The following is a 17,407-nucleotide window of genomic DNA, read 5'->3' on the forward strand; positions in this document are numbered from 1 at the left end:
GTGCAGCCTTGCATCCCCAGGAGCTGGCATTCTTTCTAGAAGGTGAAGAAGAAATAATCTGCCTTGCCCCTGGGTGCTTTTTGGCTTAGTTTGGGAGGTGAATGTGACAATTTAATAATTCCATCTTTCTATAAAAATATTCCTTATTGACTCAGAGCTTTGCATCCCAGGCATTCTCACCCAGGTTTTGTAATACATACTTAGGTGGGAGAAAAGAGGTGGGATGGGAAGCAACACATCTCCATGAATATTTATCATGCACATCAAGCAACTAATAACTACCCTGTGCATTTGTTATTTTTATAAAAATATAGTCAGGATTTTATGTAAGTTTTATTGTTCAAGATCAAGAAATCTAGAAACTATTATGTACGTATTTGGTTTCCTACAAATCTGTTTGAACTACAAAGCCGTACCAAAAGAACGCTTGTTTTTTTATGCTTATGCTATTTACATTTCTCTTCATCTCAGTTATGAAAATCCATCTGCAAAAAAGAAACCTAGCCACAATTTTGTAATCCCTTCTGTAATCCCAATCTCCATCCTACAGACAAACAAACGAACAAAAAAGTGCAAGATGGGTACAAGGTGGATTAGGACATTGTTTGAAGGTGGTACGTTTCTGATCACAATTGTTTTGGATAACACTGTAGAAATGGAGTATCTCAACAAAGCCGTATATTGAATGTTATTTTATTATCCCATTCTGCAGGGATAATAAAGATCATCTTTATTTTCAAGATCATCTTAAAATATGGAATTGGACAGAATAACCATAGTTTCAAGACTATGTATGCTACCAACAAGAAACAGCAGGGTCCTTTTAAAAAAATAAATAAATCCACAGATATAATTACTAAAAAATCCTCTGAATGTCATAAATAGGTTGTTTTTGTGTCCCTTAGGTCTTAATTGTGGTTCTTTTTTACTTCTTTCTCTCTTCCCCACTTTCTTTGGAGGGAAGTGTGGCAGAAGATGCTGTAGCTCCTAGAGAAAGGACCATGATAAATTGGCAGTAAAAGAGCAAATTATGCTTTATCTATACAACCACTCCTCATTTAACAACTGCCTTGGTTAACCGCCATTTACAAATACAGCAATGATAAATAATTTTTAAAAAATCATTCTTCCACCAGTATATGCATTTACAACCCAATTTTGTGCATCTGACAACAAAAGCAATCAGTGTGAAACTGATTAAGGCCCAGTCAATTTCAGGAAGCAGGGCAAACAGATTGAGGAGTTCTAATCAACTAATTAAGCTCATAGAGGTGAGGTTGTTAACTTGCAATTAGCAAGTTTTTATGGAAGGGCTGAGCTATGGAGAAGGAGAAAGCTTATTTGCTTATCTCCTCTGACCTGCAAGGGGACAAAAAAAAGTTGGAAATGGGTCAGACACAGAGGTGGCATTCAGCCAGTTCAGACCGGTTCTGGCAAAATAGTAGTGGGGACGGGCACAATCCTGTCCTGTATTGCTGTGTTTTTGATGCTGTATGCATCTGTGGATGGCGCGAGCGAGCAAATTGCCGTGTTTTGTGATGCCGCATGCATGCGAGGACAGCATGCGCACACATTTCTGGTGCTGGGCGAACTGGTTGCTACAGTTTGCGAATCTCACCTCTGGTCAGACATAGGACATTGAATAAGAGAACTTCATATGAGATGGCAGCCGTCAGTGATCTTCCAACAAGCCTCTCTCTCTCTTTCTGTGTCACGTATTCACTTATCCATTTCACTTAACAAAAAAGTCATGAAAACAGAATTCAGACACTAAACTAGAAGAGGGTGTAATAAGAACTGTCCACAGATGCAGTTAATTTTTTAGCATTTTTTTCATGTCAGTTTCCACATTTATGGGGGACAAGGAAGAAGCCTTCCTGAAGAGTGTAGGAATTCCACACTTGGGCGTCCCCGGGACAATGACATAGAGTTCACATTTATTTCTGTGTACTTTGAAGAATAGTGATTGTCCAATATTCCAGTAGTTTAGTTTTTTTGAGGTTTTTTTTTTCATAAAAGTAAACATTGCAAAGACATCTTCAAAATAGATCAGACGTAATGAAGTATCCTCACCGCTCAGTGCACTGGGTGGAATGTGTCATGGGGTAACACATACCATTAAAATATATTTAGCTGGTAGCTTTGTTGAATTTCATCCTTCCAAATGATGGAATTAAAAGAATTGCACCCAGTCTAAGTGAAATCATTAACTTAATTCCCATTGATTTCATTGAGCTTAACACATGACTAAATGCATCTGGATCAATTCAAAAGCAGATATTTGTAAGAATTGCACTGCATAATTGCAAATAATGTGTTTTAAAACTTACAAAGGAGGGTGGTAGGGAGGTGTTTTGACATTAATTCCAAAGGCTCTGCTTTGTCTTCAGTCCCTGTTTCTCATTTAATCAGTACCACAGTAGGACAAGCAGTAGCTGAATGAATAAATTTGTCCTCAGGCAGGACAGTGTGAAAAAAAATAGTCCGAAGCAACTTCAAAAACAGGGATTCTTTATCTCTTCACAAGCACTTCCACATATAGATTTACAATCATAAGTAAATGGTATTCATAATCATAACCTGCCTGCTCTGTAGCTTGCTAATATTGCAGCAGAGACAGTGATCCTTGCCCTGACTTGCTTCAATATTATTAGTTTTCTGACAAATGTATCTCAACAAATGAAGGACAGTCAATGTTCTAGCAGTAATTGAATGGGCAATCCAATAACGAACATACAGAATATTAAAAGTAGTCTCTGCTAACACCACTTTTGATTTGTATTCCTTTGATCAAAACAAACTTTCAAATTACTTTTCAGTATAAGCCTCCCAGCTAATTTCTATCCAAATACAATTAGTCCAGTCCAATCCCTTCTCTCCTTCACACTGTTACAATGAAAACTGCTTAGTTTTTTACTGTTAAATTAAATATGGAAGGGAACTGGCTTCTCTTCATATGTCAGATTATAATTCAAATTGTAAAGTGATACATCTGGATGCCACCAGGTTTTATCAAATCACAAAGAGCAGATGATAATTCACAAAATGCCTGTTGTCATGGTTGCTATGGGCAGTCATAAAATACCCACTTAGCAGAAGTCAAACAACTCATGCCATGATCAACCTACCTTTCCTTTAAATTGTTTTTAGCAAGGAGACAAACTTCAAAATAGTAGCTATCATTTTCTAAAATTGCTTATGTGTCTGTGGTAAGACTTGGGATCATTCTTCTCATTGGGCAACACATAACTGCCGGAGGGATCTTAGATTCCTAATGGACAGTCACTTAAATATGAGCCAGCAGTCTGCTGGGACTGCCAAAAAAGCCAACGCAGTCCTAGGCTGCATTAACAGAGGGATCATGTGAGATGTTAATACTGTTTTGTAATACCTCGGTAAGACCACACTTTGAATATTGCATCCAGATTTGGTCTCCATGACATAAAAAAAATGCTGACATTTAATGAAAAGGACTAGGAGTGATATAATAGCAGAGTTCCAATATCTAAGGGGCTGCTACTAATTCTCCAAATTTATTCTCCAAAGCACCTGAAGGTGCTTTGAAAAGAACCTGAAAAGAAGCAATGGATGGAAACTAATCAAGGAGAGAACCACCCCAGAACTAAAGAGAAATTTCCTTACAGATAGAATAATTAATCAGTGGAATGACTTATATCCAGAGTGCCCCATCACTGGAGGTTTTTAAGAAGAGATTGGACAACCATTTGTCTGAAATAGTATAGGGTTTCCTGCCTGAGCAGGGGGTTGGATTAGAAGACCTCCAAAGTCCATTCCAACTCTGTTATTATGTTATTCTTGTAAATGAAAGAAAAATATAATAATATAGAATTTTGTTAACTATTTTCATTTTAAAAAGAATGTTAAAATATTACATTAAATCAGAGCCCGGGGAACTGTCCACATTGGGACCCCCAAACTGTGCATTATTTTTTACTCTCACCTACTTCCATCTGCAGTATAATTTCAGTTGCTTTTACAACTAGCAGAGAAGTACCTATTTGGAGAAGTACTATGGAACTATTTCTAATTCAAACAAGAACTTTAATTAACTAGATTTTGCCTTTACAGACTATGATTGTCAGAAGCTGACAGTGACTGCCACAAATGATAATCACATGACTGCACAAATACTGTGCCAGTCATAATTGTGAGCCAGTTGCCATGCATCTGAAATGACTATGCAAACTACAAGGATCCATAGTTGGTCATACCTGTTTTTGTCTTTAGGTTTTTCTGTGTTATCCTTATTGTACTGCTCTGAATTTCCTCAAAGAAAGTGAACACAAAAAGTCTCATGTTTGTTTTTCTAAATATTTTTTTTAGAAAAATTTACTTCTAGCAATTATTCATTGAAAAGGAAGAAATAATTTTGGGAAGTTTGAAGCACTTGCAGTTTGGGTTTGTTTCTCAAGTAAATGTTCTCAATGTGAGTTGTGCCTTCTTGTGGGAAGCTTTTGGTTATGTACTGTATCTGAGGAAAAAATGATTTCTGTAGATTTAAATTCTAAGTAACAGGAGATCTGTGGTTATGGGACAGCCAGTTTTGTGCATTTGGTTTTAGGAAAAAAATCTTGCTGAAATAGGCAGTACCTATAGCATTAAAAACACAATAGGAAATAAGTCAAGGATATTTGGCATTCTCTTGGTTATTTAATTTATTTAAATGTGTAAAGAAAAATTGTAAGAAATACTTGTGATGATTTTACAGTTATGTTAGTTAAAAAATTACTATATAGATTCTGTTGCATTAAGGCAAAATCAAAGGGATTGACAATGTAAATGACTTATTTATACGATATAATAGATCTGCAAATTGATGTATTGAAGTCTAATAGTTGAAGGAAATGGAGTTGTAATTATTCAATTTCTGTAGCTGTCCATCTCAATCAATGACTCTGGGCAGCTTACAATTCCAAAAGTATTAAAACAATAAAAGACAGCAAATATAAATATACACAGCAGTCAAGATAGTGAATGATAGGAAGTGGGGGAAATTAGTGCAAATTGATTAATGTGTGCTTCTTGGTAGAATGTTACTAACACTAGGGAAATGGGAGAAGAAATTTTAAAAAGTGTTGGTAGAAGGGTAATAGGTTGATATGCTATCTGTTCCAAGGAATGCATGTTTTCCGAAGGAAGTAAAAATGACTGGATGATGATACTTTAGTCCACTTCGTTACAGGAAACTGATATTTGGGTACATCAGAAGAAACATAAAAGTCAAGCACAGTGGGAATGGAACATTTGCATTATGTGTAATGTAAAACCAGAAAAAATAGGATCAGTGATGTATAAATTCTTAATGAGGTGGATTGAATTAGGTTTTTAAACTTCTTAAAAAACTGTTGTTCTTTAATGATAAATTTATTTCATTCCAAGATGGCACATGATGAGGTGGCTTCATGAAGTAGCCAGTGAAATGGAGACAGCTTCAGGAAAGATTTTTAAATATACACCTCAGAGATACAGTGCAAGACCTTAGGTAGATATCCCCCATAAATATTTCTTTTCCTTCTGAATATTTAACAGCAAATATTGCAACCAGGCGGGAAGAAACCTAGGCTGCAGGGATAAAAGACAGCTTAAATCTACATGCAACCAATGAGCTTCTTCAAAAGAAACAGACACCTAACATTTGCAAATCAGCTTTTAGAAGTGAAATGGCAGGTCCAGATGTAATGGCATGTGAGAATGACATTGGGAGACAGGATGAAGAGCCACAGATCAAGCAACGAGTAAGAGGCATCTGAGCCTGCAGAAAGAACAAGGGCATGGCAGATTAGGACTCTTCCTGGTTCCCTGGAAAATAAAGGCAAAGGAGGCCGGGGGGGTGGACACATTTACTTTCAGTCTTACAACTTTCTGTTAATGTGGTTGACAATAAAGATAGAGCTAAGTGTGCTTCTTATCTGGTCTACCTCACAAGGCTGACACAAAGTTATGCAATAGTTATGTTATTTAGTAGCATTAAGAGCAATGGTGAAATCCAATTTTTTTTACTACTGGTTCTGTGGGCGTGGCTTGGTCGGCATGGCAGGGGAAGGATACTGCAAACTCTCCATTCCCTCTCCACTCCTGGGGGAAGAATATTGCAAACTCTCCATTCCCTCTCCAGTCCTGGGGGAAGGATATTGCAAAATCTCCATTCCCACCCCACTCCTGGGGGAAGGATATTGCAAAATCTCCATTCCCACCCCACTCTGCGGCCAGCCAGAAGTGGCATTTGCCAGTTCTCGGAACTACTCAAAATTTCCACATCCGGTTCTCCAGGACCTGTTAGAACCTGCTGGATTTCACCCCTGATTAAGAGGGGTTTTTTCTTCACATAACATGTGCCTGTGTGTTTATTATCCTTTTCACAGAAGCAATTTGCTCACTGTAACTATAGTAACTGAGTTTATATGAAAATGGGCTGTGGGGGGATTGTTGTTTGTTTTGCAAATTGGTTTTCCCTTGCACACCGATATAGGACGAGGGGAAGAAAAAAAGTATTGGTCAAATAATTACAGTAACTCAAAACCTTTTAGACAGATAGTGTCACATGCTTTATAAATTCCTGATTGAGTGTATGGAATTAGGCTGTTGGGCAGAAAGCCAGCAGATGGACTCATCATTGATGAAATCATTTTGGAGAAGCATTAAATAGAACTTAAAATAAAGGTGAAATAGCTTTATGGATTTTCCACTCAAAGTATTTATGAATATTTGTTGCTGATATATAATGTAGCGTTAAAAGAAAGATTTAGTATAGTGGGCTTGTAATAAAAATTAATTCGTAAATAATAAAAGAATAATTTAGTGTGGTTTAGAATAAGGATAAAATACACAGGTTTGTTGCTACTTGCTTTCTGTATTTTACTGAGAACATAGAATCGTGAACCACAAAATCAATAGCTTAATATAAAGCAATAGTTTAAACCAAACCATAGGGTTACTTTCCCCCTTGTTCAAAACATAGTGAGAAATGTTTCCAATGGCAAAAGAAATAAGAGATATTGATTTATCCACAATCTGACAGGGTTTGCTTTGTGCTCAGTAAAGATGGAAGAGCGATAATGAAGTGTTTTCTTGTTTTCTTTTGTAGTTTATAGATACTGTATATATAGCAGAAAAATAACATCTGTATTGAATATCTTATGGCCTGCTTAGCTGTTAAAGAATCCCTGGGCCATACAGCCTTATCTCTCCTTCTCCGTTGCTTTGGTCCTGCAGGGCAAATGTGTTCCAAGTCCCATCTATTAAAAAGTGTCATGCTGCAGAACACAGGAAGCTTTCCTATTTTATGGCAATTCCTGGAATGATCCCCCTCTCCCCAGAAAATGGTATGGTTCATATCTTCTCATCATTCAGAAAATTGTTGAAGCCTGGTTGTTAACCCAGATCTTGGGGACAGGGTGATTATGGAACCAGTGCAGTGCTTTGCACTGCTCTGCTGGTCTAAAATGACATGACATGACAAGATAATATAATATAAATAATGCTGACCTTCTTAAGATACTTAAATAAAGTTTCTCTGATGTGGGTGCTGCTTATTCCTGCAGACTGGTCAACAGTGTCAAGTATCTCGGGATGCAGATAACTAACAATCCAAACTGGTTTCCCCTCTCTCCACGCATCATCCTTAGTAAAGCATGGAAACCAGCGTCTGCATTTCATGCATCGGATGAGGAGAGCATATCCTCATCTCCTTCTGTCCTAGCCACTTTTTACAGAGGCATGATTGAGAGCATTTTAACAAACTGCAATAATGTTTGGTTTGGTGGCAGCAGTGCCTCAGCTAGAAAGTCCACTCAGAGAGTGGTAAGGACAGCCGAGAAGATTATAGGAAACTCGCTTCTTGTCATTCAGGATACTGCTTATAAGTGCTATGTGCTTAGAGCTCAAATCATTGTTAGAGACTCCACACACCCACTTCACAGTCTGTTTCTGTTGCTTCCAACTGGGAGGAGGTTTTGAAGTATTTCTAACAGGACTTCCAGATTCTGTAACAGCTATGTGCCCTATGCCATCCGTCTGGTAACCTTGCAAGATTTGTTTCTCTCACCATGTACATGTATACATCCGAACTACACTGTGTTGTATCTCCATGTCGTATAATATATGTGGGTACGTGCATAATTTTGTATGTATGTATGTATATATTTATTTATTTATTCTGTCATGTTTATGTTAGAGGTGGAGACCTTTTGAGAGCTGTATGCAATGTAATTTCATTTTAATATATGCTGATCAGTGTACATTCAAAGTGACAATAAAGTTATTCTAAGAGTCAGTTTCAGAAAATTTAATTTATAGATTTGCAGTTCAACCACTTAGGATGAGGTTGATGGAATTCTCCCAAGATTTCATCTTGCTACACATGTTTATGAATAAAAGCGTTTAATATGGATGTAATCTTCAGTTCTTCAATCAGATTTGGTCTTTGATGCCATTCAGGATGACTATAACTTTGGGTATGTGTACATGTGCACACACGCACTTGACCCAACAACTTTCTATTTTCCTCCTACTATATTCTTCTATATTCCTCCTACTTCCACATTTCCTTTTTAGATGCTTTATTCTGATATCAATCCAAATACACTCTTAATTTCTTTTTCTAAGTAGAATTTCTTCTACTTTTTGAATGTATTCATTCTTTTCTAGAGCTGGTTCCTCTCCTACTCTTCAGAAAATTCTTGAAATGTTAGTATAACTTCAGTTTTCCATTTTATCAGCTGAACTTAAAATTTCTGAAGGCTCTATCCATCATGAAGATTCTTAGATAGCATTTGATTGTGAATGCAAAAGCAATTGGAATTGTAACAATTAGTTTGTCTTTTTCAGCACAATATGTATTCATGAATTATTTCTTTTAAACTTGTTGTGACATTTGCGGTAGCTTCTATTCCTTTACTGGGAAATAAGCTCTACTTGGATTTAGTAGGTATTACAATTGAATGGTTGTAACCAGGTTATAAAAGTGCAATTTTGAGACTGGAATTTCGATTTTATGCTATTAACACATGCTATTTGTGTTAATTATACAGAGGGAGCAATTAAACAGTAAACATTGGCTTTTAGAAAATCAAAGTTTGAAAATTACTTGAACTAAATAAATACAATAGTTTTTAGTAATTAAATTATCAGGTCTTACAAAGTTCTGGGCTAGCTCCTATTATCTTGAAATTGCATACAACTCTACCAACTGATATAAGATTTGGATAAATACTGTTTGGGGGGCTTTGGTTCTCCAGATAATACTAAATGGAAACTAACTTAGCGAAGAAAAACCAAAAATACACATATAGACTGGGTGAAACCAGGCTTAATAGTAGTAACTGTGAGAGGGATCTTGGAGTCTTAGTGGACTCCAGCTAAATATGAGCCAGCAGTGTGCAGTGGCAGCCAAAAAAGCCAATGCAATCCTAGACTGCATTATCAGAGGTATACAATAAAGATCAAGTGAGGTACTAATACCACTCTATAAAGCCTTAATAAGACCACATCTAGAATACTCCAGTTTTGGTCACCACAATATTAAAAAAAATGTTGAGACTCTAGAAAGAGTATAGAGAAGAGCAACCAGGATGATTAGGGGACTGGAGACTAAAGCATATGAAGAACGGTCAAAGGAATTGGGCATGGCTAGTCTAGTGAAGAGAAGGACCAGGGGAGACATGATAGCAGTGTTTCAATATTTGAGGGTCTGCCACAGAGAGGAAGGGGTCAAGCTATTTTCCAAAGTACCTGAAGGCCAGACAAGGAATAATGGATGAAAACTGAACAAGGAGAGATCCAACCTGGAAATAAGGAGAAATTTTCTGACAGTGAGAGCAATCAAACAATGGAACAGCTTGCCTTCAGAAGTTGTGGGAGCTTCATAACTGGAAGCTTTCAAGAAGAGACTGGACTGCCATTTGTCAGAAATGGTGTAGGGTCTCCTGCTTCGGCGGGGGGGGGGGGGCATTGGACCTATAAGGTCCCTTCCAACTCTATTAATCTGTATATAGAAAACAGTTTGCTGTCCTCTAGAGGTCACACTAACATTTGCAGGCCATTTGTGCTAAAATGGAAGTTTGTAGCAAAAACCATAAATTATATTGGCATCAGGGCAATTAGATTACAGTCTAGATGATTTAATGAACTGATGAGCAGTAATGGTAGAGAATCACAGACATGACTTTGGAAGAGGAGTGTGATAGTTAGCAAAACAAAATTTAAGCCTAGGGAAAAAGAATATTAATGTAGTTTAAAGTTAAACTGCTACACCTTGACTTTCTTTAATACAAGAGAGGGGGAAGGGGAAAACATCATCAGGCTTTCAAGATTTGGATTCTATGGCTTATATCTATCAAGTATTTCTTGTGGAGTCTATTTCTCGACTGGGCCTAGCTCTAAGAGCTGACATCAGTCTTGAAAATCTAACTGTTTCTTGTGTTCCCCAATTTTCCTAGCCTTGAATTATGTTTTAGAATTATCACATTACTTTTTTAAGGTTGTCTATATGATTCTCCACAATAATAAAAGGAGCATGAGCAGAGACACTGTCTTGTGTTTTTTGTTCCAGGAAATCAGTTTTCAACCTTTTTAAACCTATGATGTTGTTCATCTAGCCACTGGCGATAAGGCGGCTTTGTTAATAGATAATATTGTACTATCTTCATCTAGTTCACCAACAGCAGCAGTTTCTAAACTGTTTCTAAGCAGTTTCTAGACAAGGAGATCTTGGCTACAATTATTCATGCACCAGTAACCTTTTTGTCATATTATTATCACATAGAGTTGCTCTTAAATGACTCTATTCAAATTCATTAGCAGGAATTCTGACTTGGGTTTCTTCTAAAGAGTTTACCATACAAATATCTTAAAATATTTCATACAAAAGTGAAGACCTTTTCTATGTGTTATCTGACTCTAGAATATCTAAGGAAATTCCAGTACTATGAGTTTTTCACAATATTGCACAATAATTTTGTTTGCCCAACAATTTTAATTGAGTGTATTATTTTTGTGTATACAAGCGTACTATGGACATGTTGGTTATTACCTTATTATGTGTGGCTAGGCTAGATTTTTTCAGATATATTATACTTTTATTGTTCATCACCATAGAGTTCATTAAGAATAAGAGTAGAGTCAAGGTAAAATAAATAAAGCTATAAATGATTTCAGAGTTGTGTCTCTGCAAAAATACATTAGAAGTAGATTTTCCTACTATAATAACTCCATACATGGAAATTGCACTAAATCCTGCCATTCCATTAAAAATGGTTGCTTAATATTTTAGACATTATTTTATTTCTGTTCCCTGCTATTAGTGCTTTATTTGCTAGTTGTTAGATAGTCCTTTAATACAATGAAAACTACTTATCTGAATTATATATAAAATATTTCTATATACCTTTTTTTAAAAAAATCAACTAAAATAACTTTTCATTTTCTATTTATATTCTTAATACACTTATACATACACACCTGATGTGTCTGCTCTTAGCATAGCTTCTTGTTGGCTCTTTACATCAGTACCGGATCAGGCGAACTGGTAGCGGCGGTAGCGGAAGCCTCCGCCCACCCACCCAGATGCTTTTGTGCATATGCAGAAGCACAGAAGCGCCATGCGAGCAAGAGCAAGAGATGAGATTTGGAATCCGCCCCTGCTTCACATATCCTTGTCTGCATGCAGATATCGAAACAAAATTCAGTGTTTCGATAATGACCGGAGAGTAAGGTATTTGATAGGAACTACTTTCATAGAAGGGGAAAGGGTGGCAAAAGGAAAATCTAAAACAACATTCAGAACTCTAGGGAGGACTAGGGTTGGATTGGAAGTGATTACTCCTAGAAATGGAGATGATTTTGTACTAGTTGCTGAACACGGATGGCTATGTTCACTAGCATTAAAAAGGCAACTATTGATCCTTAAATGCATTAGTCAATGTTTGCATGGCTGAAAGCCCAATTGTTTATGTATTGTTTGCAGTCCGCAAAGCATTTGTGGGAGTGATCTGGGGGGAAAGTAAACATCCATGCAACCTTAAGTCTGCTTGTTGCAGAAGGCCTTCAGTGGAAATGTGGTGGAAAAAATAGGGTTACACTTATCCAAGTATTGCCAGCTAGATTGAGGCCAGCTGCCAATTCTTCTGATGAACTAAAGAAGAAGGAAGCCTTGCCCCTCAGGTAATCCTTGGGTTACAACCGTAAATGTGGTTGTGTTACTGAGCACCTGGAGTGCAGTGATATGATCATGGGGTGTGGGTGGAGGGCATAAGTCAGAACACTGGATTGGGTCATAAATCCATTTTTTCAGATAGGTTGTAACTTTGAACAGTTACTAAACAACCAGTCATAAATTGAGAACTACCTGTACTGTAATATTTATAAGAGTTTCCTTAACCATAGAATTAGAAAGAATAGATAGAAGTGGAATTTAAATAGGGCACTCATATATTAAAACTTAGATGGCAGTCTACGCATTTATACAATACATGCTTGGAATTTAGAACTCAAAACCAAAGGTCAGGGGGAAAATTGTACTGTTAAGCTTGTAGAATCATAGAGTTGGAAGGGATCTGGGAGGCCTTCTAGTCCAACTGTCTGCCCAGTGCAGGAATCCTCATACCATTCTGGACAAATGGTTGTCTAGTCTTTTCTTAAAAGCCTTCATTGAAGGAGTACCCTCAGCTGTTCCTCAGGAAGGAAAGCTGTTCTGTTGATTAATAGCTCTCATAATCAGGAAATTCCTCCTCCTTAGTTCAACTTTGGATATCTCAGTGAAAAGGCTTATACCTGCTGTTTCTTGTCTTACCCGCAGGTACTATGGAAAATACATCTATTCCATATTCCTTGAAACATCCCTTCATTTATTGGAAAATGATTATAATTTCTCACCTATTCCTAAAACACTGCCTTATTAGGAAGGAAGGGAGAATCTATTCAGATGGTGACAAAGTTGTTATAAACTGTAAATCATTCTTGCACAGTTAAACTGAAAATGAAATTACTTCCACCGTGCATTTTAACAATAATTTCAATTAAAAAGAAGTAAAAGTGGAAATTTCTCCTGTCTTGTCATGTGGGTACGCATGTGTATCAAAACTAAAACTCCTTCATTAGTGAATGAATCCCAATCCCAAACCAAATTAGCACCAAGGGTGGTCTAAGCACCCTGTTATTAAGAACAGCTGCCTGCAATTACTGCAGGTTCAAATCTCACCAAGGCTCAAGGTTGACTCAGCCTTCCATCCTTTCTAAGGTAGGTAAATTGAGGACCCAGTTGTGGGGGCAATAAGCTGACTTTGTATAAATATACAAAAAAAAAAAAGGATGAAGGCTATTGCTGAGCACATTGTAAGCCACCCTGAGTCTCCGGAGAAGGGCGGCATATAAATCAAAATAAAAAAAAAATTAGATGTATTTTGACAGATTTAGGAAAACTCCAGATCAAAGCAGAACATTTCTGAAGTATTCCAAGTCTAATTTTAGCTCTTCATTAGTGGATTCAGACTTTGGAAGGACACCAAGATACAAATGCTGTCTGCAAAAGTGTATATTCCCCTTTCCCCAGCCATTCCACACCTCTTATTTTTCAGAGTAAGGCAAACATCAGGGTGAGAGCTGTACTTTTATGATATTTAAAATGTATGCATTTAAAAATATTGCAAATGGCTGTAAAGATGAGAGCAAATTTAAAATGAGAAGAATTAAAAACTGAAAGAAATTGAAAGGCTCATGTCCTTTTTTCCTCCCTTATGTTGTAAAATGGAAGTGGGTTTTTATATTATAGAGGACTGCAAAAATATCCATTGTCCTGGTTCTGGATTTTTTTAGGATTGTAGTATGTATATGTTCTGGAAGGGAGTTATGACAACTGTAAAATATGTGATGTGTGATTTGCATACCATTCCTCGGCTAACAGTTTATAACAGCTATGCCTTGTGTTCTGTTTTGTGGTTTCAGGAGCAGAAGGCACAGTGTTCCCCAAATCTATAGAAACTCCTAATGTCAGGGCAGACCCCTTCAAGGAACTAAGGTAAACTCTGACATTTAGTTCTAATGTAAATGCAAAGGTACCTTGCTTGAATTGTGCATTCTGGCTGGTGATATTTCAAATCCTGAAGTAATTAAAGAACATGCAGTTGCATAGATGTCACTGAATAGCAGAAAACAGTTAATACTTCAAGTAAATCTGAAATTTTTAAAAGAGCATTGGTTCATGGAATTAAAATTTGTGACTGGAGGTTTTTTTGGGGGGGGAGCTAAAAAGGTCTCTTTGGTCAGTAATGATTGAGTATGGCCTCCAGGTATCACAGAATGTCAGCAAGGAGAAAAGTGGTACAGTGGTCAAATTACTTTCTATACAGATAAAATAACTTGGAACTTGTATTCATCCGTGACATCTGTCACTAACCTGATTTATGTGTTCCTGGAAAAACAAATCCTGTGTAAAAGAAGAATAGGCAGGACACAATCCACAAGCCATTGCATTTCTTTTTATCCAATTTTGCCTGCTTCCAAACTCTCAATGGAGCAGCTATTATGACGGCATGATTTTTTTTCCCCCTTTTTTGGGTTTTCCCACTTTTCAAAGTACATAATGAAGTGGCTCTCTTGATAAGGATCATGATAAGGATTCCTGTTGAAGTGCCTGGCAATCATCTGCTTTGTATAGGAATCAGTGCTTTCAAATACAGAAGCTAAATTTATTCCCAGCAGCTGAAGCAGCTGAGTTCCAACTATAGTAAATGACTGATCCAAATTAATTCATGCCAGTCATTTGTTTCATCTCCCTTTTACAAGCACAGTTTTTTTAAAAAATAGGATGAATGTCTCTGAATGAAATAGATGAATAAAATGTCATAAAAAGCAAGCATTGTTGATATAGGCCCACAATTATATTAAAGTGGTAGCTAGATGGTGGCCTAGTGATGAAGACCTTGCCTCCCACTCGGATGGTGAGAGTTCAATCCTAGGTAGTGGTGGATGTTGTTGTTTTTTTTAAATTTGATTTATATGCCGCCCTTCTCCGGAGACCCAGGGCGGCTTACAATGCGCTAAGCAATAGCCTTCATACTTTTGTATATTTATACAAAGTCATCTTATTGCCCCCACAAACTGGGTCCTCAATTTACCTACCTTAGAAAGGATGGAAGGCTGAGTCAACCTTGAGCCTGGCGAGATTTGAACCTGCAGTAATTGCAGGCAGCTGTCTTAATAACAGGGTGCTTTAGACCACTGTACTACCAAGGCTCTAAGTTTCTCTCTCCTAGGGTGCAAAGAAAAAAATATTGCAAACTTCTTGTGTGGTATCAGGAAGGGTAGCCGGCCACTAAACGCTCTGCTCCATCCAGTTGCCCTAACACAAATCCAAATTAAGGGATTATGGGGTCATAAAAGGGGAGTTTTAACTAGACCGATGCTTCTCAACCATAGCAACTTGAAGATATGTGGACTTCAACTCCCAAGTCCACATGTCTTCAAGTTGCCAAGGTTGAGAAAGACTAAGCTAGACTAAACAGTGTCTGTAATGCACAGATATTCATTATTAGATCACTCCTTATATGGAGATGTTTCATTAAACAAAAAAACTCACAATATGATATGGAAACCCTCTCCATCAGTCTTCTCCAACCTGTTGTCTTCAATATACTGTATGTTGCACCAGTTCCCAGAAACCCAGCTGGCATACCTGGAGATGAACCATACAATACATCATAACTTCTTTACAAGGAATTACCTAAAGGCTGGCCGTTCTCCATCGTAGTGGAGGCAGCTTGGGTTGTCCTCGTCTGTCAGCCAATAAGACCGAGTCTGTCAAAGCTGTAAGACACGCCCTCTGCCAACGGTCTCCAGCTTTTGACTCGGTCTTGGTCAAAGACAGACGTGGTTTTGGCTATCTGACCCATTCTTGGATAGCTGTTTCTCCTATTTCTATAGCTTATTTCATTTATTGTGTTCATCTGATTGATTGTCAGCCTGCTCCCAGCTTCGGCTGGTAGAGCTGGCTTTTCCAGCGTGAAGGGCTTTAGCCCGATACCGCTGAGGGCCATGACTCTGTCACCGGCAAGCCAGACGAAGGATTCCTGGCAGGGCATTGTGCACGGACCATCCTTTCGCCGCTGACCCTTCAGATGATATAAACTTGATATAAACTGCTGAGACCAATGGCAATATGTGCTTTTCTTCAAAAAAAAAAATTCATGTGTGCACCATCATGTTTCACTGAACACTAATTCTCTCTTTGCCTTGTACTCTTGTACCTTCACTGGATCAATGCTTGAAGCTCTTGTAATTCTTTGATTTGTATTGTTTGAGTCCTGAAATGTACATATATCGATATTTTTGGTTACTTTCATCTTCTCCATCTTTGTTACTTTTATTGATGCCTTGTGTATCATGCAGAAGAATAAGTTCCAGGTGATTACCTCGCCATCACTCTCCACAGAAATTCTATAATCCCTGGATCATTGTTCTTTACAAATGTGGGGTCGCTTTTTTAAAAAAATATTCCAGACACTGTACTGTTCTTTCTTGGGAAGACTGGCCTCTTAGCTATCATCAGAGATGCTGAAGGCAGTGGGAGAATTAAAATGAAAGTGAAGTATTGTTTGTAATAAACCTTTAGAGTGAGTATCATGGTTCTCATTTAACATAAAGGAAAAATAGCAGGTCTTGTGCTGCTTTTCAGCTTGCTTGACAAGAATAACCATTGTCATAGCTTAGTTTATGCATTTCTTATGCCAACAACATTGCTGGGCAGCATATGTTCATTGCTTGACTATTGAGGGGGAGAATAAAAGGATTGTGGCTAATTTGTCCCAGTCAAGAAAGGAATCATAATAAAGAGATCACAAAGATTTCTAGATCAACAGAATGTTTGCCATTATATACTGAAAGGCAGCATATGTGCAACGAAGCACACATTCCAATGAAGTTATTCACTCCAATGAAGCTGATGCCATCATTGCCTACTAATCATAATGGCTATATATTATCTCCAATATCAAAGGCAGTATGCCTCTCAATACCAGCTGCTAGGGAATATGAGGAGAAGAATAATATGGAGATATTTGTGCTTACCATCTGTTAGTGCAAGTATGTACAGATTCAGTTCAACAACCTCTGAGATCTGTGCTGAATTAAAGAAGAAACTTAGAGATGGAAAATTATTCACGGAGCCACTTTTAATACAGTATCTAGTATGGTTACATATTTATTATCCTGTTCCCATTATTAGCCCTTTTTTAAATTTAGTCATATTATTTGGTGTATATGAGCTAATCAGATTATTTTTTTTAAAAAACCAAATCTTTTTAGGTCATTTGTTATTACACCAGGAACTGCTAATTTATATACTATAGGTAGTCCTTGACTTAGAACCACAACTGAGCCCAAAATTTCAATGGCT

At 37.3% G+C, this 17,407-nt stretch overlaps 1 protein-coding gene across 3 annotated transcripts in view; it reads left to right on the forward strand.

Moving 5' to 3' along the window:
• The window catches only part of SGCD (sarcoglycan delta), a 452,437-nt gene that overhangs the window by 371,461 nt on the left and 63,569 nt on the right, over positions 1-17,407 (forward strand). For all 3 annotated transcript variants that reach the window (XM_087887533.1, XM_060688502.2, XM_034401701.3), the window contains one exon: positions 13,960-14,032. In XM_087887533.1, coding sequence (XP_087743659.1) covers positions 13,960-14,032 — 73 coding nt within the window. The remainder of the gene's footprint in view (positions 1-13,959; positions 14,033-17,407) is intronic.

Source organism: Pantherophis guttatus, chromosome 2 (assembly GCF_059756535.1).
Source record: "Pantherophis guttatus breed Tessera chromosome 2, ASM5975653v1, whole genome shotgun sequence".
Lineage (NCBI taxonomy): Eukaryota > Metazoa > Chordata > Lepidosauria > Squamata > Colubridae > Pantherophis > Pantherophis guttatus.